Source organism: Numenius arquata, chromosome 9 (genome assembly GCF_964106895.1).
Source record: "Numenius arquata chromosome 9, bNumArq3.hap1.1, whole genome shotgun sequence".
In the NCBI taxonomy this organism is placed as follows: Eukaryota; Metazoa; Chordata; class Aves; order Charadriiformes; family Scolopacidae; genus Numenius; species Numenius arquata.
Window position 1 is genome coordinate 6,513,474 of NC_133584.1, and position 22,522 is coordinate 6,535,995.

The following is a 22,522-nucleotide window of genomic DNA, read 5'->3' on the forward strand; positions in this document are numbered from 1 at the left end:
AGGTAACCCCAAGGCTGAACTCAGTGTTTCCTACCGCCCGAGAAACAGCCTGAGACAGTTGATTCACTTATCCCAGGGTCACCTTGTCAGAGTCCATAGCAATGCTCCACATTTTGCATTTAGTAACTGTGCCTGCCTCAGAGCAGGAGGCTGTTCCAGGTGCCTTGGGCACTGTAAAGGGGGGCAGAGAGGGGCGAGGAGTGGGGAAGGGAGAGTGGTGGAGATAGCAGATGTAGGACAACATGGCCAGTGCCAGACAATATATGAATCCAGAAACAGCATTTTTAGTGTTTGAGTCTAGTGCTGTTTCTCTGCTGCTCAAGGCAGCGATGAGGGTTGAGAATACAATGGTTTGTCATAAGCATCAGAAATGCCTTATTAAAAAGTGGCCTCTAACAAGATTTGGGGCTTATGATTCATTCCTCTGATGTCACGAAAATGAAGCAAATGTGTGTCAACTGGACACGTTTCTAAATGGGTTGAAGAGGCGTTAGAAAAAAATCAGTGAATGCACATGTCAGAGAACATTGAAAACTGCCTAAATTTAAAGAGCACGATTTAACGTTTCCTGTAGGAAACAGCACTTGAAAAGTTTTGATCAGCAAGAGTTGCCACTACAGTAGATTCCAAATTAATCCTATTTTGTTATTAAATATTTCTATTAACATTACTGAGATTACAATCTCGGCTAAGAATTCTGAATTCTGAACTAGCAACTTTATTGGACACTTACATGCTGAAAGCTTAGGGATTTATAACCTGGTTTAGGTTTAGACTGGGACATATTCTCTCCAATGGGCATGTCCCTGCAATGTACCTATTGAATGTCTGATCCTAAAGGTAGACTGTAAAATTACTGGGAGAAACTAAATGACCATGCTTTCTTGAGCTTTTCTGTATTAAAACACTATTTCACATGCTAGCTTTTAAAAATCATTTGTAGTCTCCATGTTAAGGTCTATAAACTTCGTACTTAACTTTTTATTTCTGCTTTATTCCTGTTCTATGCATTGCCAAATATTGCTTTTGTGTAATTGAAACAGAACTGTAGTTTGATTATTAAACAGAGGGAAAGTAATTTTCAGCTCTAACGGGGGAAGCAAAGGCTCTTGGTAGAAGAAAAGCTACAATTGTGGGAAAGTTGCTTTTTTCAGAGTGGAGCTGGAGAGCAGATGCTGCTGGGGGCCAGCAGCCCCACCACCTTCTGGTTTCATGTGGTGGCTCAGGGATGTGGGTTTGACAAGACGATTTGTAAAGTGGGTGTATGTAATTTATTTATCTTCTCCAGCCCTTCTGTATTCTGCTTTCATTGGTACCCAAAAATATTTGCAATTTACATATCCCCCTTTTTTGTGGGACATGTCCCCAGCTGTGCTGCAACCCTGACAACTCTGACCTGCGGTTTGGACTGGCTTTGCACCTGTGGTGCTGCATTCTGGTGGAAACAATGATTAAGAGGTTCAGGCAAAAGGAGGGTGTCAGATGTACTAAGCAGCATGGGTGATATCCTATTTGAAGCCTAAGAAGAGAGAGAAAACAGCGTGTGACACCACATGGGTACCATTTTTAACCCGAACATCAGAAGAGGACAACGCAGATTTCTGCCGTAGCCTACAGATGGCCATGAGTCAAGTGACACAACTGATGCTTGCCAGTTGTTGACACGTCTGTGCAGAGGACACTCCTTTTTTATCTGCCACAGTTGCTTAAAACCAAAAATAACTACTTATCTTACAGTGAAAAGAAAAGTTTGAGATACTTTAAAATGGTGCTAATCTTTAGCTGTACAATGGCAAAAAAGCACAGGTGAGATCAGTGCTCTAAGGAAGAGGAAGGGAAGAGAGGCAGGATTTTATTATATTTATAATTCTGTTTATCTTTCTTGATTTGCCCCGTGCTAAGAACAAATCACTGCGTCTTCCCTTTCCCGTGGAAACTCATGCCTGATTTTCTCCAAACCAGGTTTCTCTCTGTAGGATTTCTACAACTATAGCATTAGCCTCTGAACAGATGTCAGAGTAAGGAACGGCTGCCTGCAGATCAAGTTGCTGCTGCCAACTCTCGCGAGCTTTGTGTCAGAAACAGTTGATTATAATGTCAGTACTGTCCAATTTACGGGCTTAAAGCAGCAGCTGCATACTGCATTTTCCCTGAAGTATTCAAAGATCCTGACTCTTAAAAACTTTGTAGTTCTTGTAATAGAAGTGGGGTAAGTGATTCTCTATTTACACGTCTCTGTCTGCCAGGATAATTTACAGTTCAGCTTGATTTGCACGGGGATTGTGATCTTTTAAAATGTTACGCTCTGCCCATTTGTTGCTCTCTTGGGAAAACTCACTCTGCTCTGCAAATGGAACGAGTAAGCAGGCATGTGTATCAGACCTTGGTATTATTCAAGGGATCCTGAGCTAAGTAAATTAAGCTGAGCTAGAAATCACTTATTAATTCAACCATCTTTTCTATTTAAATAGTGATTATATAGTCTTGTGTATAGATTTTATGGCTGAGTGAAGATTTGCAAAGAGAGGAAACAGTCATTGAAATAAATTGTGTTCCCTTGCTGAATAAAAATACAAAAGTATAGTCTGTTTAACTTTTGCTGGAGGAAACTACTAGAGAAGCAGCCTTTTAAAGTATGCAAATACATTATATGATATATCTCTTCTTCGTTAAGGTTGATGAGCTAAAGCAATCTTCTGACCCTTTTACTCTCATAGTAATAATCAAGTAATGTTTGTTTTGCTCAGTGGGCTTTACGTTGTTGGTTTTGGTTTAATGCAGCACTAAAAACCTTATTAAATGTAATATTTGCCATACATCCAAGGTGTGATAATAATCCTCTGTCACTTGCTACTTTTTTAATATTAGCAGAGTAACTTGAGACTAGACAAGTCCTCTCATTCAGTAGTGCAAAACTTCTGTGTTTTTCAGGCTTGATCTATTTCAAACTTTGTCTTTAAAATGCCACCTGTTCTTTTGCAAACCTAATTTAAAAGGTACAGAATTTAATTCTATGTCAGTTTTTTTCTTCTTAAAATTCTTGTCTAAAACTTCTTAGGGTCAAAAGTTATGCCTCTGTGTTTTGCAATGCTACAGTATTTCCCTCCCATCCCATTTCTTTTTAATTAACAGTAAAGTGCAGAGGGGAATTAATTTTAATTACTATTTAGATATTAAAAGCTTTAGGAACTTTAGCATCTCTTGCTTTTCTTAGTGTCACTTTCTTCTCTTCATAATGATGATGTTTGAATTCTCTTATTATTTCCAGCTTGTTGTTGTGGTTCGGTCCTGGGTCATCTGTTAGGAGTGAATATGTGAAAAAAGAGAGTGTCAGTGAAACAACAGACTTCTAGAAATTACTTACTCCCATCTCACAATGCTGTGCATTGAGCACACACCCAACTAGTTCCTTACTGATACCATTTCTCACAGCCACCCCAGTTGTCTTGGTTGACTGTGAGATAGGGTGAAAGAGTTTAGCCCTAAGCTAATCTCTTTTCTCACCCAGCTCTTAAAAGATTTTATTACAGGAATGAATGGAAAAAAAAAAAAAAATTACTGGCATATAGAAAGGTGAACTAAATACCAGTAAATAATGTGAGCCTCCTCTGTGGGTACTGCGGGCTGCTGGAGCGAGCCTCTGCTTACCCAAACTCCTTGGGAGCTGATGGACCACGTGTTGCCCAGATTGACTACTCACATCTCTAAAATTTAGCATACATGGGACTGTTTGCAGGTTTCTATAAGTCAAGCTGAAGGCTAGATGGAGTGTTAGATCAGCTCTGAAGTCTATTGCTCCCATTCACCACCTTATCTTTTTTTCTTTTAATAAAAAGGCAAGAGCCTAAATGTTTATGTTTTTGAAAATTTATCTATCTGTTTAGATGAATGCTAAAAAAATTGTCTGTGAAGATTCTTCCCTGCTCCTTTGATGGTATCTCAAAGTTAGGAACCTCTTTGCGCAAAATCTTCTGTTTTCTTCCCCTGCATTTTCTTAGTTGGTTTCCAAGAATACGCAAACAAGCAGGAGGAGCTCAGATTAGGCCACAGCTGTACTTTCCACAGAAATTAGCCTCATTCCTTTTAAGGACACAAGTGCTTCTCATTAACAAAGAATGGCCTGTTTGAAGTGGCAGGACAGAGTACACTATGTACGACAGGGCAACAAGCAAAAAATAGAATGAAGCTTTGTTGAGCGTTTTCAAATATGTTAGCCATAGAGATGGGTTTATGCAAATAGTCTTTTTCTGACTTTTCACTTTCAAGGGGAAGATACTGGTGTTTTTATAGCATTTGAAAAGGTTGGAGTAAATAGGACTATTAGTATGCTTAAATGTAGTACATAATCAGCATCTATACTCTTAGCTTTAAGATAATATTAATGATCACTTTGAAAAGTTCTCAAGAAGCAAAGACCAGGCCATACTTAAATTATTAGGCACCACCTACATATATTAAAAAATCCTTGGCTTTTTAGCATTTTAATGTTCATTCTAAGTAGTAGAAGTATGACTATTTGTCATGGTTGTAAACTTGGTTAAGTTGCTGTAGAGAAAAAAGGTCTTGAAAGAAATGTTTCATTTAGGTCTTGGCGTACCTCTGTATGCAGTCACCCACAAGGAGCTGAGAACTGACAGTCAGTTCCAGGGCACTTCATGTACTTCACTTGTTAAAACACCTTCAGATCTTATCAGCCAGTGCTTTGAGTTTATAGCAATGCCATCTCAATGGTTTGCTTCAGCCTAGGCATCTGCTGTGACACAATCATATAGTTCAAAACTTACGTGGATCTGGAAATCCTTAGATTAAAACTTGGCTTCAAGCTCCTTTTCGGTGTTCACAGGATGAATGTTTATGTGTGGAAAAATCCATGCCTAGTGATGTTTGTTGTCACTTTTTATTGATTTGAGAACACGAGTTACCAAAGTAACCTCTAACAGAATAATGGCTTGTCGGGCATGGCATTTTCCGTCACAGATCATAAAATGTCCAGCGGAAATACAAGTGGTTAAGTCATCTGATAACTGAAATAGTCAGTCTGCTTACATGACTTTACTTTCTCTGGTCTGGCTTCTTCAGTTCTGTGTTTTTAAGGAACAGAATCTTTTTGAAGAACTTTACCAAATACCAAATGTGAAACACAGTCTGTGCAATGCAACTAACTAACTAACAGGAACTTATGGTTAAAGACTGTGGAGATTTGTGCAGCAGCACTGTCTTATTTTCAGTGCCCTTTGTATGACCTACACCCTTTTTGAATACACTGCTTCGGCTCTGGTACTAATACATTGGAATACCAATTCTGAATTTCTTTTTTCCTGTGTTTCAGGCATCATGATTTGGACAAACGGTACACATCTCTATACCAGATTTTTTATGTGGCTTCTTCTCCTGTATATATTCATCAGGAAGGTAGTGCCTGAAGATAACATCATTACAACCAAGAAAGGCAAAGTCAGAGGGACGAATCTGCAGGTACTGGGGGGAACTGTGACAGCCTTCCTTGGAATACCTTATGGACAGCCACCCATTGGTAGACTGAGATTTCAAAAACCAGAACCTCGTGAGAAGTGGTCAGATGTTTGGGATGCCACAAAACATGCAAACTCTTGTTACCAGCTTTTAGATACAACTTACCCAGGATTTCCTGGATCAGAGATGTGGAATCCAAAAACTAGCCTAAGTGAAGACTGCTTATACCTTAATGTATGGGTTCCTTCTCCCAAACCCAAGAATGCAACTGTCATGGTGTGGATATATGGTGGTGGCTTTGAGACTGGGTCGACTTCCCTACCGGTCTATGATGGCAAGTTTCTGGCCAGGGTAGAAAGAGTCATTGTTGTTTCCATGAACTACAGGACTGGTGCATTAGGATTTTTGGCTTTGCCAGGAAACCAGGAAGCTCCTGGCAATGCAGGTTTGTTTGATCAAAGATTGGCACTTCAGTGGGTCCAGGAGAACATAGCAGCATTTGGAGGCAATCCAAAAAGTGTGACTATATTTGGAGAGAGCGCTGGCTCAGCTTCTGTCAGCTACCATATCCTTTCTCCTAAAAGCCATCCTTTATTCACAAGAGCCATCATGCAAAGTGGATCTGCAAATGCCCCTTGGGCTGCAATAACAGCATCTGAAGCCAGAAACAGAACAGTGGCTTTAGCTAAACAACTCCAGTGTCCCACCAGTAATGAGACAGAGCTAATTCTCTGCCTTCAAGACAAGGACCCACAGGATATACTGGAGAATGAAATTTTTGTTGTAACATATGACTCTCTCTTACAAGTATATTTTTGTCCAACTGTGGATGGTGATTTTCTCTCAGACATGCCAGAAACGTTGATTCAGAATGGCTTTTTCAAACAAACACAGATCTTAGTTGGTGTTAATAAAGACGAAGGATCAGGATTTCTAGCATACGGTGTCCCCGGCTTCAGCAAGGATAGCGATGGCTTGATCAATAAAACAGAATTTGAAACAGCTTTAACTCTGTCTTTCCCAGAAGCAAGCCAACTTGCCATAGAATCGATCATTTTTCAGTACACAGATTGGGAAAATGAGCATAAACCAGAACATTACCGTGATGCCATGGATGATGTTATTGGTGACTACAATATAATATGTCCTGCAATGGAATTCATCAAAAAATTTGCACAACAAGGACTCAACGCTTACTTTTATTTCTTTGAACATCGATCCTCAAAGCTCCCTTGGCCAGAATGGATGGGAGTGATGCACGGTTATGAGATAGAGTTTGTGTTTGGGTTGCCCCTAGAAAGAAGAGTGAATTACACCAAAGCTGAAGAAACCTTAAGCCGGTCCATGTTGAGATACTGGGCAAGTTTTGCGAAAACTGGGTAAGTTTACTGTGGAAATTTGTTTGATTGGGCAGATGCTTGTTGTTTCACAGGTGAAAAAAGCTTAACTGTTTTGGTGGTGATTTGAAGCCTGATGAGAATGATGAGGAAGGATTAATATGTTCAGCTATCCAGAATTCCTATTGTAGTTCTGATAAAAACACCATCTTAGTAAAATAAACTGTTGATGTGTAGGTCATTTATTGAATAAGCTTAAGAAAACAATGTGTATCCATCCATAAAAGCAAATGCAAAACATTTGGGTTTTTGCCATGGCAGCAGTTGTTACAAAGGAAGGTAATGGTTTCAAGTTTTAGAAACAAGTATTTCAAATTCTGGGAAAGACTTCCAACAGTAGAAGTAGGAGCAAAAAGCCCTATTTCCTTTAAGATGTAATTTGCTCAGAACATGCAGGTGTGAAATATGGAGGTATATTACATTCACATGATGAAGTGATTGGAATTGCAGGATGTTCTTTTCAGAAAGCCTATCTTCCCATGTGTACTGTAAGTATAATCCTGGGTTTCACTGAAGCTGACGACAAATCACTTGCTATTTCCATTAGATTCATCTTTAAGTGAAATATATCCTAGCCTGTATAAGAAGCAAATAAGCATATTTCATTTGGATGTTTGAAATGGTTTAAATACAACCCCTCATTCAGTCTATTTAGCTGGAGTCCAAGAGAAGTGAGACAGCCCTTGCTCTGCACGGCAGGGCTGTGGGGCTCTCAATGCAATATTCAGTTTGGAATGAAACCATTTCAGTGTGGTAAGAAAAACAGCCGCTACCACAGTCATGCACGATTAGTTTCAAGGCTGCAAGCCTGATAGGACGGGGAGGTATCTTGTCTTCTCAGTATCTTGGTGTGTCCTCTCTCATGAGAAAATTATATATATAAAAATCTGTCCCTGTGAAAACATCCAATCAAACACTTAATTCACACTTTAAAAATGTTTCATTAACTTAAATTTTAAAATCTCTGGATTAATTTAACTTCCATGGTGGATGTTTCTTTTGGTTTGTGAGGGATATATAGATTTGTAAAGATGGAAATCAACTTTGGAAAAAGAATCTAATTATTTTTCCTAATAGATTAGAAATCAGAGGAGACCACTGTGCTCATTTAGTTCATATAACCTTGTACATAGCACAAAACACAGGTAGGACTTAAACATTTCCAGTGATGAAAAATCGAGAACAAATGTTGATAGGTTGTCCTAAAGCTTAATTCCACTTAAAATGGTTACAGTTATAAAAGAAAGTTTTGTGTCTGGTCGGAATTTGCCTATTCTACTTCTACATTTTCCAGGTGCTATATTTTGTTTGACAATTTGTAAGCTTTATATTATGATTTTTTTTTCCATATAGAGATAATTCTAGGCTTTATTCAAATAACCCTTAATCTTTTTTTTTTGTTGTTGTTAAATAAAACAGGTTATAGTCTTGAGGCTTTCACTATAATGCATTTTTTCAAGTCTTTAAATCATAATTGTGTATCTTCTCTAACACTGTGATTCATCAATACCTTCTTGGAACTTTCCATGTTGGAATTAAACACTGTCATCCCCAAAGAGTCCTACTTACAGCTGTCATCCATCCCCTTTTGTTCAACCTGTTATTCCCCTGTTTACTAAGGAAAGTACCATTTGCCTTGACCGTGGTGTTATGCTACGCACTGCTGTGCGTGGTGACTCTGCCATCCGCCCCGATCCCGTGGTTCCCCCTTCTGCAGTGGTTCTGCTCTTGGTGGCCGGCACTAGCCTGCCGGCAGCCCAGCTGCTTGCCCAAGCCCTGTGTGGTCCCTTCATGTTACACTCCAATGTCAACTAACAGCCTATTTTAATGTGCATCCTTTTTTTGGTTGGATTTTCTTATCAATAGGTGTGATTGATTGTTTGCCTTGATACGTAGGAATATTAGTTACACTAACAAGTTCTATCCCCTTTCTATGTTAGAGCCTGAAATATAATATTTTTTATCACAAATGATAAGCATATTAAAACTCAGAAAATGACTATACAGATAGCTATACTCATCGATGCATAATGTTTTAATACAGGTTTTATTCTCGTAAAATTTAATCTAAAATTTAATCTATGAGCTCTTCTTCTTTACTTGGAGCCTGGTGACACAACTCCATATGAATTTGGTGTGAAAGACCCTAGCTTAGAGAAAAGCATTCAGCAGGGGTGTACATTCTGGAATTGAGCTGTGCAGCTGATTTATCAATGCCAAAAATGCATCTGATGATTGATAGATTCCCAAGATGAAGTCTGCACAATGAGGTCAGGTAAAGCTTGGAAACAATTCCTGCATCATGAAGACATGCAATGACAACGTTGCTTTGAAGCCAGTGTCATTAGGCCCTTAGTGGAGAGCAAACTGAATGAAGGCTCCTTATTATATACTGCAGCTTTCCAACCTGCCCTACAGGAGTTTGCAATCAGCATCTTATATCAGAGATAGCAGATCTTTCCATTAAACAGAACTGTTTCTTAGTAGGAAAAGAGAAATTCAGGTCTGTATTAGATTTTGCAGAACAATATTTACATTTCTGTGAACTATTGGTTTCCACTAGATTATGTATACATTTAAATTTTATGTCTATATGTATATAATTTTTATATATATATTAAAAAAATGTCAATAACCTGCTGTGCAAAATAGAGTACACTGTCCCTGTCACTGTAGCTCGCTAAAATTAGACAACGTAAGGTAGATTCAGGTTTAAGTTTATAGAAGACAGTCCTGTCATCTAGTCTGACTGTCATTTGCACTATAATTAGATTAGCCTACAGATTGAATTTCAAGTGGTTTCCACAGCAAACAGCAAATAATCCCTCTTTCTGCTTCCATCACAAGTAGCAAAACCATCACTATTAGGGTAAACAATACAATCATGCAATTTATGTAACAGTAAAAGATCAGGCCAGTATTAACCCATTACGTGACACTTTCCTTGTCACCCTAAGCCTCTGTAACAAATTACTCATAGTGTACAATGAGTGGGGAAATAATAAAAATTGTTAATAATTCCAAAAGTAATTGGTGAACCTTGTTTTCCTGGCTCCCTTCAGCACACAGTAAACATTTATAAAGAACCGGGGAAGCCCCGTTTGACATAATGTTTATAGCAAACTCTGGCATGATCAAAGGGCAAACATCCGAGGGGAAAATTACTTTACCATTGATGTCTCCAGCAGATGAGGAGAAAAATCAAGCAAAAAGATGAAAATCAGAAATATTGTACAGCACAATTTTTAGTGAGGGCGTTTGACCTAATATTCTAATGCACGGATGTAAAAAAGCACAAGGGAGGGAAGAGCAGCCTGAGCAGCCTGCAGAGGAAAGGAGATAAGGTAGAGTCAACAAAAGCGGAATCGGTTTTCTCCTGGTGCTTTCTGGTTGGGAGGGACCAAGAGGTGGCCCAGCTCAGCACCTGTGGAGCTGTTTCTCACAGGGGATCTCCAAGCCCATACTTTGACCCGAATGATCTCTGTTTTTCATTCTCACATGAGCACTGGGAATAAAAATGGCGATGAAAAGTCAAAGGTATGCCCTGTAGGAACATTTTTTTTTCTTAGAAATACCTAATGTCACGTAAGAACAAAAGAAAAGATGTTAGGGAGAAAAAGAGAAGTGACTCCTTCAAAGGATCCCAAACGCATATGGCAAATTCTTGATTTCTACATTTCTCAGTAAACAAAAGGAGATTGTCAGCCCACCTAAGGGTTTCCCACTCGACCACCACCTGCATTAATAACTGATGCAATTTTCCAAGTCTCTAGCCACATCTTACTTATCATCCTTGCTAAAAATAAATATCAGTGATAACTGACCATTTTTGCTGGAAAATTAACAGGGATAAGATTTTCTATTTTTGAATATGAATGTGGAATGTAGATGATTCAGAGGAGGAGGGAACAGACATTTCACCTGTGAGGTTTGACGTTAGATGCTGGCATTATACACCAATATCTCCCTTCAGTACCCAAGGGAACAGTGTCATTTTTAGGAATTTGACATATATTTATGTGGTCTGTAACATTTGTGAAGACCCTGATGAAATAGTCTTCTCTGACAATGAGCCACTGCTGCTCAATCATGAGATTCCCTGCAGATTCATTATCCAGAACAGGATTCAGCAGCTTGGGAACCCATGGGAACTATGGATGCCATAACTACCTCTGTTACTGCACGTAGGGACAGGCTGCTCATCACTGTCTGCAGTATTTACCCATATAAATAATGTTACTTCGTATCACATAGTCTGAGAAGAATGGGGAAAAAAAAAAAAACAAAACTGCAAATTACCTTGTGGGTCTGACTCTTCAAGGAGTTATCATGGAGCGTCATGAAGAAAGGACAGACTGAGAGGCCCGTAAGATTCCTGGTAGTGATGTTTAGGATCAACCCTTTGGATTATTTCTAGCTAATGCTAACCCTGACCACAGGACACAGGCAAGCACCAACCACGGAGCTGTGGCTAAGCAGACTGGCAATGTGGGTATCTTACCTTCTAGTTATACATTCACAGCATCTCTTCCCCACAGAAATACGCTTACTATTTATTTGAAGAGCAGATCTAAGTAATCACTGGTACAAATTATCCAGTAGACTCTTGCAAGGATGTGCTACAGGTGGACAAATATACCATGCTCTGATCCAAAGTGCTTAGAAGAGCATCAATCCAATGATCATTCTTTTCTTCTGTGAGACATGCAACCAGTTCCTGCCCTTCCTGGCATGGCTGAAGTGCCTCTGCTTTCCAGTCCTGGACATTCCCAGTATCCCCAGCATGCTGGTGTCTGAAGTCTACTGGCAGCCAAACACTTGTATCTTCCAATGACTTTTTCACTTTAAAATTGGATCCAGTGTACTGAGGGAGAACATGCATAGGTAGGATCGTCCTGACTGAACAGTGTGAAGTCGATCTTGAGGTGGACACTGATGCCTGTTAAGGTGCAGAGAAAGGTAACTATTGCTAAACTACCAATAAATGCCTGGGACTGGAAGACAAAAGTTTCCAGGTGTGGTAATTCATTTTCCATCACTGGAACACTTCTGCTGTTTCATTATCACTACAATTTTTAATGACTAACTTTTGGTATCAAGTTAGGTTGACCAAGCATCCCAGCTGGTCCTATTAGCATAATTTCATAAAATACTTATTTTTTAAAGTGTATTTGAGCCTTGAAAGACCAACATTGTCATAATACCCTCAAAAATCTGTGTTCTACCAGTGAGCAAAGAAAGAGGGTTATTACTGGTGCTATCTGAATAAATCAGGTATAATAAAATATTTGGGTTATAGGAAAGAACAGATTCCAAAATTGATGTTCTTGATTTACACTTTGATTTAAAATGCCTCCATTTACCTTGAGCTAGGGTCTCCTTAGCTAATTCTTGTATTTAAGAACATTGGCAGCTGAGTATAAACTGGTAGCCTTAAAATCATTTGATAAAATTCCAGACATCATCAGACAGGCAAAGACATGTGATAAAATTGTATTCAGCAGGAAACCATAGTGTAATATCATATGGAAAGGGCTGGATCAGGCTCAGTATGATTATGTTTGTGTATAAGTAAAGTTCATTTTAACAACATTAAGTTAGTGTTCAGTGGTTTTCTCCTGAATGTTTTCCAGCAGACTTTATTTAAGTGATGTCCATGGTGAAAGAATTTAAATTTATCTTTTTAAACACTTTTAAAATTCATTTCTCTTCCACACTTTGGTTATTCTTCAGAAAGCTTTTGAAAGTAAGCAAGGGACACTAACAGGTACTATCAATCATTGGCACCAGAATGCTCTGCTAACTCTAGTAAGAGGAAGTTTTATTTATCATGAAAAAATATATGGCATCCCAAATCAGTGGTTGCTAGGTTATGTCTTTTGCATTACTTTATTCATTAGATTTGGTAACTGCACTTTTTAGACATGAGTGAAGTAAAGTGACAAGGAGATAGACAAATCAGATGAGATGAAAACTCAAATAAGAATGCAGTGGAACATGCAAAGATAATATTTTTAAGGCTTTGTGAAAAATATTTTGGATAAAAAGAAACTGGCAAAACTTGTCTCACTGCCAGTTTTACAACTGCTGAAACAAATCTTTGCAGCTTTTTCTATAAAGTGAAGCCTTTGAAATATTTCCTCCTATGTTTTAGGGGAATTTGTGAGGCTTTGATTGTCCCACTAAAGCTCTGAAGCACTTTGCCTGGTTATTATTGCCTTTCCCTGATGTTCCACTGGTAGACATATAATAAATTTCAGTGCTTTTCTTACCAACTTATCACAACATGTTTATAGAGAGTAGTTTCAGAACAGTGAGAACAAAAACAACAGCCTCATATAGAGTCCAGACAGCAGATTGAACTGGGGACCTATATACTCTATGTATGGAATGGAACGAATATACTAGGGAAAAATAGAAAATAAAAAACTCCAACCACTTTTAATTTTCTAATACTTCAGAAACTAGGAAGTTTTACGTACCATTCGGCCATTTCATGATAAGAAATTTACTGTGAGTTATATTTCTTTCTGAGGTTAGCCCACGTTCCCAGAGACAGAGGCAGGTTCGATCTCCTCAGCTGAGACCTGGTGGTGGTCCTCACAGGGTCTTCAAACACACTGGAGCTGTAGCTCAGCGGGACCAAGGGGAGGCTTTCCCTGAGGCTGCTGCTTCTGGCATCTCACGTTTGTCTAGAATAAGTCATTTGTCATCTTAACTGGTGATTTGACGAGATCAGGTCAAGAATCCAGAACAGAAGATTTCTGGGTGTGAGATAAAAACCGAAGGAGTACAAATGAGGCACAAGGGAGGTTTCTAAAAATACAAAAAGATATATGGAAAGGAACATCTTCCCTTCCCATGTTAGGGAAAAGTAAAGCTTTCATTTTGACCCAAAAGCCAAAAGGGCACATACATTCTCACACTCACTCTTTCACTGGAATCACCTCTAAGCCATGAAAAAAAAAAAAAAAAAAAGTGGAAATCATAGTGATGAACAACAACAACAAAAAAGTCAAATTTTAGGAAATATAAACCTATTTCTCCACCTTCACTTTCAGGTTTGGGGTTCTTCAAAGTGACTCATCATCTTCCCAGGGTCCATACATATTGTGATATTCAGAAGCAGTAATGGAAACATTTTTTTAGCAATCTATTTGGAAATAGTGTATCATGGAAAAAATCAGTAACTAGAGACTCACATTTGGCAGTCATCTCTCTCTTTCTGGCTTGCAAGCTGACAAGCTGCCATTGAATTTCAAAACTGAAACCAGGAGTATTTGATTCCATCATCTTTTGAAAATAGGTCTGGAATACAAATTGTTTAGATTGTCTTAATAGTATTACAAATATTGCAGAATTACAAGAAGATGTCTTGTTACTTTCCATGTGTAGCAAATGCAATTCCGTCTGTATGGATTTTGTTCGCTACAACACGAGTCAGACTATTATTTTCAAACATGAGATGAGAACATCTATTAAGGAAATGTCCAAATATTGTAGGAGCAATTGAATGAGACATAAAATTAAAAGCCAAATCTATAATGCAAAGGTTTGCCTTGAAAATAAGGCTGACAGGGCTCTATAGAAAAGGGTAAGCTCTAATACGACTGCTAAAGGCTGTGGGATCAAAACTTGCAGTGATAATGCACAGCCCTGGGACCGGGCAAGGTGAACTCCCTGTGTCTGCAGTCGGAGGCAGAGACACACAAACATGCACGCACAGGCACAAGAAAAGGAATCATAAAGTGGATTTCTTTGAGGAGGGTTTTTGTAGAGCTATGCTGCCTTTGGCTGACCTTGTAGGAGAAGAGAGGAAAATGTCTTGAATGCGGCTTTTCCTGTTCTCACAAGAGAGATAGGTAGAAGAGCCTGTATTGCTGTACCCAGGACCTGGCAGAGAGCCTACACGGGTATGTTTTGGGGACAGGAATGCAGAGATAGAACTGTTTCAAGATTTGAAATAAAATAATGGTATGATTGCTACCTCAAATTTGGGAGTGGGAATAAGAAGCCTGGATGGAACTAATGTAGTGTTTGATGGAAAGTTCACAATCAAGGAAGATGGGAAAACAAGAGAGGGAAAAGCTAACTGATGCAAGAGGCTAGATGAACAAGAAAAATGAAAAAGATAGAATAAAAATAAATGGAAAGATAAGAGAAGAAAGTGTTCAAGAGGCTTGCTAACCATTTTTTGGGGGTGTGTGAAAGGATTTGTGAACAGTGAAATAAAGGAAATCTATGCATGAACTTATTATGTGTAAGGCAAGTTCACTTATAACAGCAATACACTTCAGAGATAATCTAGGATTAGGGATTACTTTCCCTATATCATAACTTTTGCAGGCATGTAAAAACATGTTTGCAAAAGTCACTGTGAAATTCTAATTAGTGTTGACCCACAGTTAATCCTCTTTTTAGGGGCACTCCTCTTCCATGCTGCTTTTCTGCAGCTTAGTCCTTGTTTCATCATCAAAAGACAGAAATTGAAGTTTAAAAGGTCTGCAAACCCCATTTTTCCAGGTGGTTCTGGAACACTAATCTGAAGTTTTACAGAGAAATTTCACATGAAGAATGGAAACCTTTCAGTACACATTTTAATTTACTCCCTAACGCAAGAGATTGGCTTGTTTCAGGGAAGTGGCAAAGGGGAGAAAAGAGGAAATGAGGAGCAGCAGAGGTTACCTAACACCATATTTTTGAAGGTAGCTCAATATGGTGTTTAATTTTTTTTCAATCAGCTGCAAGAGAAGCCAGTTGTGGGTAAATGTAGTCACAGGATTGGTGAGATTCTGTCCCCACAAATCTAGAAGTTGCATGAGTAGAAATCAGGGATTTCATGCTTACAGTTAGTGATGTTACACAATTACATGCTGGTGCAGATATAAAATTAAAAGCTGCCATCCTCTGCTTTCCCAGACATCTCTGGCCACCATCTACATTCTCTACCTTTCCTTGAGGGAATATAAGGCAACTTCCTAATTTCATATAGTACAAACTCTAAAGACTGATGCCTCAAATTTACACCGGAGAGATCCTTTTTCTACTGAGGCTGCTGTTCAAATACTGTGATTTTTGTTTTAACTAATGAAGTTCTAAATACCTGCCTCTCATGAGTGTTATTCACCATGGTGTTCTCAAGGAGTAGACTCCAAGTGAATTTTCTATATCTGGAAATGCTTAGAGGTTTAAACAGTTGTTTTCCCCTAGTTGTTAAGTAGTCTGCATAACATAATTTCCACAAAAGTCCACTCAATTTTGAAAGAGGACTTTGAATAAGCTCAGATATTCTCCCCTCTTTAGCTATTATTTCTTCTTGAGAGCATACCTTTCATGATTCTCAGTTGAAATGATTATATTTGGAGATCTCCCTCTTGGTGGCAGGATGTAGTTCAAATCAAATTCAAAGGATGTTATAACACTGGGACATAATTTGAATCTGTTTATCGTAGAAAGATACGTGATCACTGCTTGTAGGTATCAAACCTACAATGAATTTATAACAGAGATAAAATAACTTAATCGTATATTTTTAAGTACCTTATTTGGGAGTTTATGAACACTGTAGCTTCCCATTTACATTTTCTGTCATGAAGTATCATTGGTTGTCTTTCAGATGAAGCAATAACACATACACATGCTACTGAAAGCTACCTAATGGTTTCATCTATAGGACTGCTCATTTTGGCCTAGATTGCAGGGTAGTTGAAGTTTGTGACTCATGCTCTTCCTACCATTCACAGAAATAAAACCATGGCAGTAGTGGAAAATATCAAGAAAATGCTACTGTGATGAAGCCCATCAGGACACAATGGATCTAGATGATTTTATTTGGTGCAGGTTTATATGGAGCATCTGTCTTGAAAAGAAGGCATGATTAGGGCAATTACAATTGAAAACAAATCTCAAATACTATATCCTAGTATACTATCTACTACACAGTCTGTGTTGAAAGTTTGGTCTCTAGAGATAAGGAATGCATTGAATCCATTTATCTAACAATTTCTGAGTGTCTGGGAAGAACTCTATTAATGGGAGAGAAGGCAAGAGATGGAAAGAGCAATCATATACATATGAGTACAGTATTTACTCTTTCTCACAACCAACTAGGCTGACAAATTTTACCAAAGCCACTGGGAATTTAAAACACAGTATTAATAGTTCTATGGCAATAAAAACATTTTTCTCTCCATTTACACTCTCTCTTTAGGCTTGTCCCACAGAGCAATTCTGGTTAAGATACTACGTAAATTTATGTTTTTCCAGGTTATGAGAAAAGGGGGGTTGTAGAGGAGATAAGCTAGGTTCAGAGGATGAGTAAAAGAGGAAATGCCTTGCGCTGTCCTGACTATGTATTCTTTTACTCTACATCCTACGGAAGTTAATTCCTCCTCAAGGTCTCAGTAGGGTTCAGCACCTTCTTCCATTTCCAAATAACCCTCTCAACCTCTACAAGTAAGACTTAAAACTTCAGTTTCATCTGATTTCTTGCTGCATTCAAGAGTGTAAAAAAATAACAGCTTTGAAAAGTGGTCCCTGAAAGCTAAAATTGGTACCGTATGAAAGGACATAAGGATCTTACAAAATACTTTATAGGAACATTAAAAAAAAAAAAAAAGGCAAAGAAATTCCTTTAGAATAAAAAAGGACTAAGCCATAGTATTGCCTGTCTCATGGCTATTCAAAAGTGACTTAAATATGAACTGTGAATATTCACACCAGAACCTGGACTCCTGGAGAAGGTGTGAAATCATAATTGTGATTTCTGCCTAGGAAGAAAGAAGCTTCTTTTGTAAACAGCTACAGGTATTTCTCCACCTGGGATCTGATCCAAAGCTTTTTTGAAGTCAACCAATCTTTTCCATTTGTTTGAATTTGGATCAGCCCCCTAACTAGTAAGTTGATTCACCTCAAAGAGTGCTGGACTGGTCTTTAAACACCATGCAAAGTAACACGTCAGCTGCGAGGCATGTTAAGGAGAAGGAATAAAATAAGCTTGAAAATTCTTTACCGCTTTATCCAAATAAATAATCTAAATGTGTAAATGACTACAACTCCATGTTGTAGGTATGCTAGAATCATAGAATGGTTAGAGTTGGAAGGCATCTTAAAGATCATCAAGTTCCAACCCCCCTGCCATGGACAGGGACATCTCCCACTAGAGCAGGTTACTCAAAGCCCCATCCAGCCTGGCCTTAAACACTTCCAGGGATGGGGCAGCCACAACTTCCCTGGGCAACCTGTTCCAGTGCCTCACCACCCTCACAGGAAAGAATTTCCTCTTAATATCTAGTCTAAATCTCCCCTCTTACAATGTAAAACCATTACCCCTTGTCCTGTCACTACACTTCCTGACAAAGAGTCCCTCTCCAGCTCTTCTGTGGGCTCCCTTCAGATATTGGAAGGCTGCTATAAGGTCTCCCTGGAGCCCTCTCTTCTCCAGGCTGAACAACCCCAGCTCCCTCAGCCTGTCTTCATAGGGGAGGTGCTCCATCCCTCTGATCATCTTTGTGGCCCTCCGCTGGACCCATTCCAACAGGTCCATGTCCTTTCTATGTCGAGGACTCCAGAGCTGGACACAGTATTCCAGGTGAGGTCTCACAAGCGCAGAGTAGAGGGGTAGAATCACCTCCCGCGACCTGCTGGTCACACTTCTTTTGATGCAGCCCAGGATGCAGTTGGCTTTCTGGGCTGCCAGTGCGCACTGCCGGCTCATGTTGAGCTTCTCATCCATGAGCACTCCCACCCAGGTCCTTCTCCTCAGGGCTGCTCTCCAGCCATTCTCTGCCCAACCTGTATTTGTGCCTGGGATTGCCACGTCCCAGGTGCAGGACTCTGCACTTGGCTTGGTTGAACTTCATGCGATTTGCACGAGCCCACCTCTCAAGCCTGTCCAGGTCCCTCTGGATGGCATCCCTTCCCTCCAGCGAGTCGACTGTGCCACCGAGCTTGGTGTCGTCGGCAAACTTGCTGAGGGTGCACTCTATCCCACTGTCCATGTCTCTGACAGAGATGTTAAATAGCACTGGTCCTAGTACCGACCCCTGAGGAGCACCACTCGTCACCGGCTGCCACTTGGACATTGAGCTGTTGACCACAACCCTTTGAGTGCGGCCATCCAGCCGTTTCCTTATTCACCGAGTGGTCCATCCGCCAAATCCATGAGTTTCCAATTTTGAGGCCAGAATGTCATGTGTCAAATGCTTTGCATAAGTCCAGGTAGATAATGTCTGTTGCTCTGCCTCTGTCCACCAAGTCTGTGGCAGTATCATAAAAGACCACCTAATTTGTCAGGCACGATTTGCCCTTGGTGACGCCATGTTGGCTGTCTCCAATCACCTCTTTATTTTCCATGTGCCTTAGCAGAGATTCCAGGAGGATCTGCTCCATGATCTTGCCAGGCACAGAGGTGAGACTGACTGGCCTATAGTTACATTAGACACTTCTCACATTCAGCTTTGTGAGACTGTGAGCATCAAAATGAGTGATAAGTATTTCTTAAAACAAGACAAGATAAAACATATTTTTGGTAGTTTAAAATTATCTCCACACAAATGCCAAAATTTCACCCATCTCCCTGAACTCAATTTAACTTCAAATCTTTCATCTTCTTGAAGTCATACCGTTAGGTTGAAGATCATTTGCTGGTTCTGGGTTAGATTGTTAGGGTTTTTTTGGTTGGTTGGTTGGGGTTTTGTTTGGTTTTTTTGTTGGTTTTTTTTTCCTTTCCTCTTGCCAATCACTCTTTTTTTACCATGGCAGCCTCCAGCATCACAGGGTCTTTCAATTTTCACAGCTTGCTTTCTTTTCTTTGAAAAATATATCTTTGAAAAACTGCTCCATGATGAGAAAGCTGTGAGATTCAGCATGGTCTCACTCTCTTCTTTATACTCTCTTCAAAACTGTGCAGAACATGCATGTATTTGGGATGTTCCATATAAGACACCGAGGGATCTGCGAGTGTCAGGGTTTTAGGACTGTAGTATAGACTTGCTGAGAGGACAGGAGATGCAGGACTGATAGTCCTCACTCAGAGGGACCCTGAGGATATTGGGACAACATTGTTCTCATTTAAATCAATGTAGATCTTCATTACTGATTAGAGCTAAATTTGAAAAAGGTCTGGTAATGTTCAACTTTACAAGTTGCTTGGAAAAGGACATTTAACTTGCTTTCAAGTTTTTAGTGCTACTGACTCTTAGACAGAACAGTGGGACTACTGTTCCATCCTTGTATGATAATCACATCTCATTATATGCCACAAAGATAGTGGAGTTTGGGGCAAGGGTTGCTGAAATAGCACTAAGATTTGCTGCAACATTTTCGCTGTGGAGGAGACCTACGTGCAGGAGTGCCAGCGTAGGCCCAGGAGATTGGAGATACACAGGCACGGTCTGAAGGGCTCATTAGCTTTGGCTCGGCTGACCTGGCTCGTTATTACTCCTGATACCAGAGCAGACTCCAATCCAGGAGCCAGGGATTTGAGGCACTGAGCTCCTAAATGCATTGGAGGCATACCCAAAGAGCTAAGGCAGAACATCCTGGATCTAAATTTCTCAAATACTATATTATTTATAGCCAATACCTTAAGACCTACCTTATCAATTCTTTATAAATAGCAAGAATTCACAAATAAACACCACGACATGCACATGCAAGAATAACTTCAGCTTGATGGGTGCTTCATGAGGCTGCTTTGAGCAGAACACAATAAGTCCAAAAAAGAAGCTACAGCTTGTTGCTTCATTTCCTGAAACTGATATTGGTTGCAAGAGTGCATACCATGATAATTTATAGTTTAAGAGATTTAAACACACAACTGCTGTCACCAAGCTGGAATCTGGAAGGAATATCCTGAGCTTTATTTAGGCTGTGAAGGTGTAAGAAAGCCTAGCTGCAAAGGTCCTTCTCTGGTTTCTGTCAGTTAAAAAGTATGCCAGTTGGATCCTATGGGTTTCTTCAAGGATCAGCAGAAGAAATAATATTTACCTACGATATAACTTGCAAAGCAGCTTCCTTTTGCTGTGGCTCAGGGGCATTTTGTAGTCACTAGGTTATGAACTCATGCATGTCATCTGTGAGTGAGAACTGAGCACAACAGAATATAATGAACTTTCCATAAATAGCTGCTTAAGAAAAGTAATTTGAAGGATTCATATCTGCAACCTCTCTCAGACTTGTAGTACTCAGTCATTACAATGGGCGTTTGAATAAGGCTTAAACATTGCAGAATCAGGACCAACAATTTTTGCATCTTATTAAGGAACAAGTAAATGACAAAGGTTTAATTACTACAATTTTTCAGAAACTTGTTATTATTTTCTCACAAGAATTAAATTCTAATAAATAAAACAATTTCTTTTAAAATGACCAATATTAATTTTTTATTCTAAGTTCCCCAGTTGTTCATAGTACCACAGGAGCACAGGCCTGGTACCCTTGAGAACGCTGATGCCACGAGGCTGCAAGGAAGCATGGTGTATGAAGCAGATAATCATGGATGCTTTCCAGTATTCCCAGTATTGCACAGGCTGAAAATACCCTTGTCTGAATTGTCACCTTTCAGCATGATAGTTTTTAGAGCTTCTTTATTATAAATGGCACCACTCACCCTATTCAGCTAATAGATTAGATAGCTGCTGTCTTTCCCATTAGTCTAAGAGGATAAAGCCTTAAGAGAATATTTTAAAATAAAATATTGTGTGGCAGTGCATTTGTAGAGAGGGTCCATCAGTTCAATAGATAGGATGACTAGTGATTAGCTGATATAAAGGAATATTCTGAAGAGCTGTCTCAAATAAAAACTAGCAAGGTAACTTGTTCTGCAGTATCATGTAAAAAGACCACTAACAGTAGCAAGTCACATCAAAAGTAACATATATATTTGTGAAGTAATAGCACACCAGCTTTCCAATTCACTTACTTAGGGGTAGCACTTCCCCTTGCTTGTTATTCCAAATTGGACAATTCATAAACTTTGATAAGGGACAGAAAAATGCCCCTATCATCTTATCTTTGCATTTGCAGTTTCTAATAACAAAAAGTCTCAAAGTACACAATTTAATGTAAAATATTTTGGCATTATGTAAAGATTTTATCCAGGGAGTCCATCAAATCATTTTAGTAGGGTATAAACAATTAGCTGACTTGGGAAAATGTTCTGGATAGCTGTCCGAATTAAAAAATAATCTAAGAATAAATTTATTATACTGAATCATACATAGGTGGACTCAATTGCATCAGATACAATCTATATATTCACACAGTGAGAGCCTTTCAGATTTATGCAGGCCTCAGTCTCTGAATGGAAAGCTTATACAGTAATTAGAGATTCTGAGGATGTTTTTAGACTTAAATTTTTTTTTATTTATTTATTTTTTTAATAGGTGTTCCAGATATTCCTTAATCCTTTCTCTTGTTAAGTTTTCTAAGGAAAGTTTCCAGAACAGGTTCATTTTCTTTGTTCCAATAGCTAGAACTGCTCCTCAGGTGAAGGACTTTGAGTCTTCAACCTCACAGCCCTCTCCAGTGCCTACTTACCAGTGAGTCATCTGAAACTAATAGCCTGGTATGAAGATACCGGCATTAAGCCAAATTGTTTGAGGGTCTGAGAAGATTCAGCCAGTAGTTAACAATAAAATCTGCTCTTCTTT

The 22,522-nt window shown here is 39.2% G+C and overlaps 1 protein-coding gene across 3 annotated transcripts in view; it reads left to right on the forward strand.

Annotated features, from left to right (window-relative positions):
• The first annotated feature begins 438 nt into the window (after positions 1-438).
• Positions 439-22,522, forward strand: part of BCHE (butyrylcholinesterase) — a 35,264-nt gene continuing 13,180 nt past the window's right edge. Inside the window, exons 1-3 of one of the 3 annotated variants that reach the window (XM_074153617.1) lie at positions 439-451; positions 2,365-2,412; positions 5,330-6,851. In XM_074153617.1, coding sequence (XP_074009718.1) covers positions 439-451; positions 2,365-2,412; positions 5,330-6,851 — 1,583 coding nt within the window. Of the gene's footprint in view, positions 452-2,072; positions 2,210-2,350; positions 2,413-5,329; positions 6,852-22,522 lie in introns of those variants that run through there. The other 2 variants (XM_074153619.1, XM_074153618.1) reach the window with 2 other exon arrangements.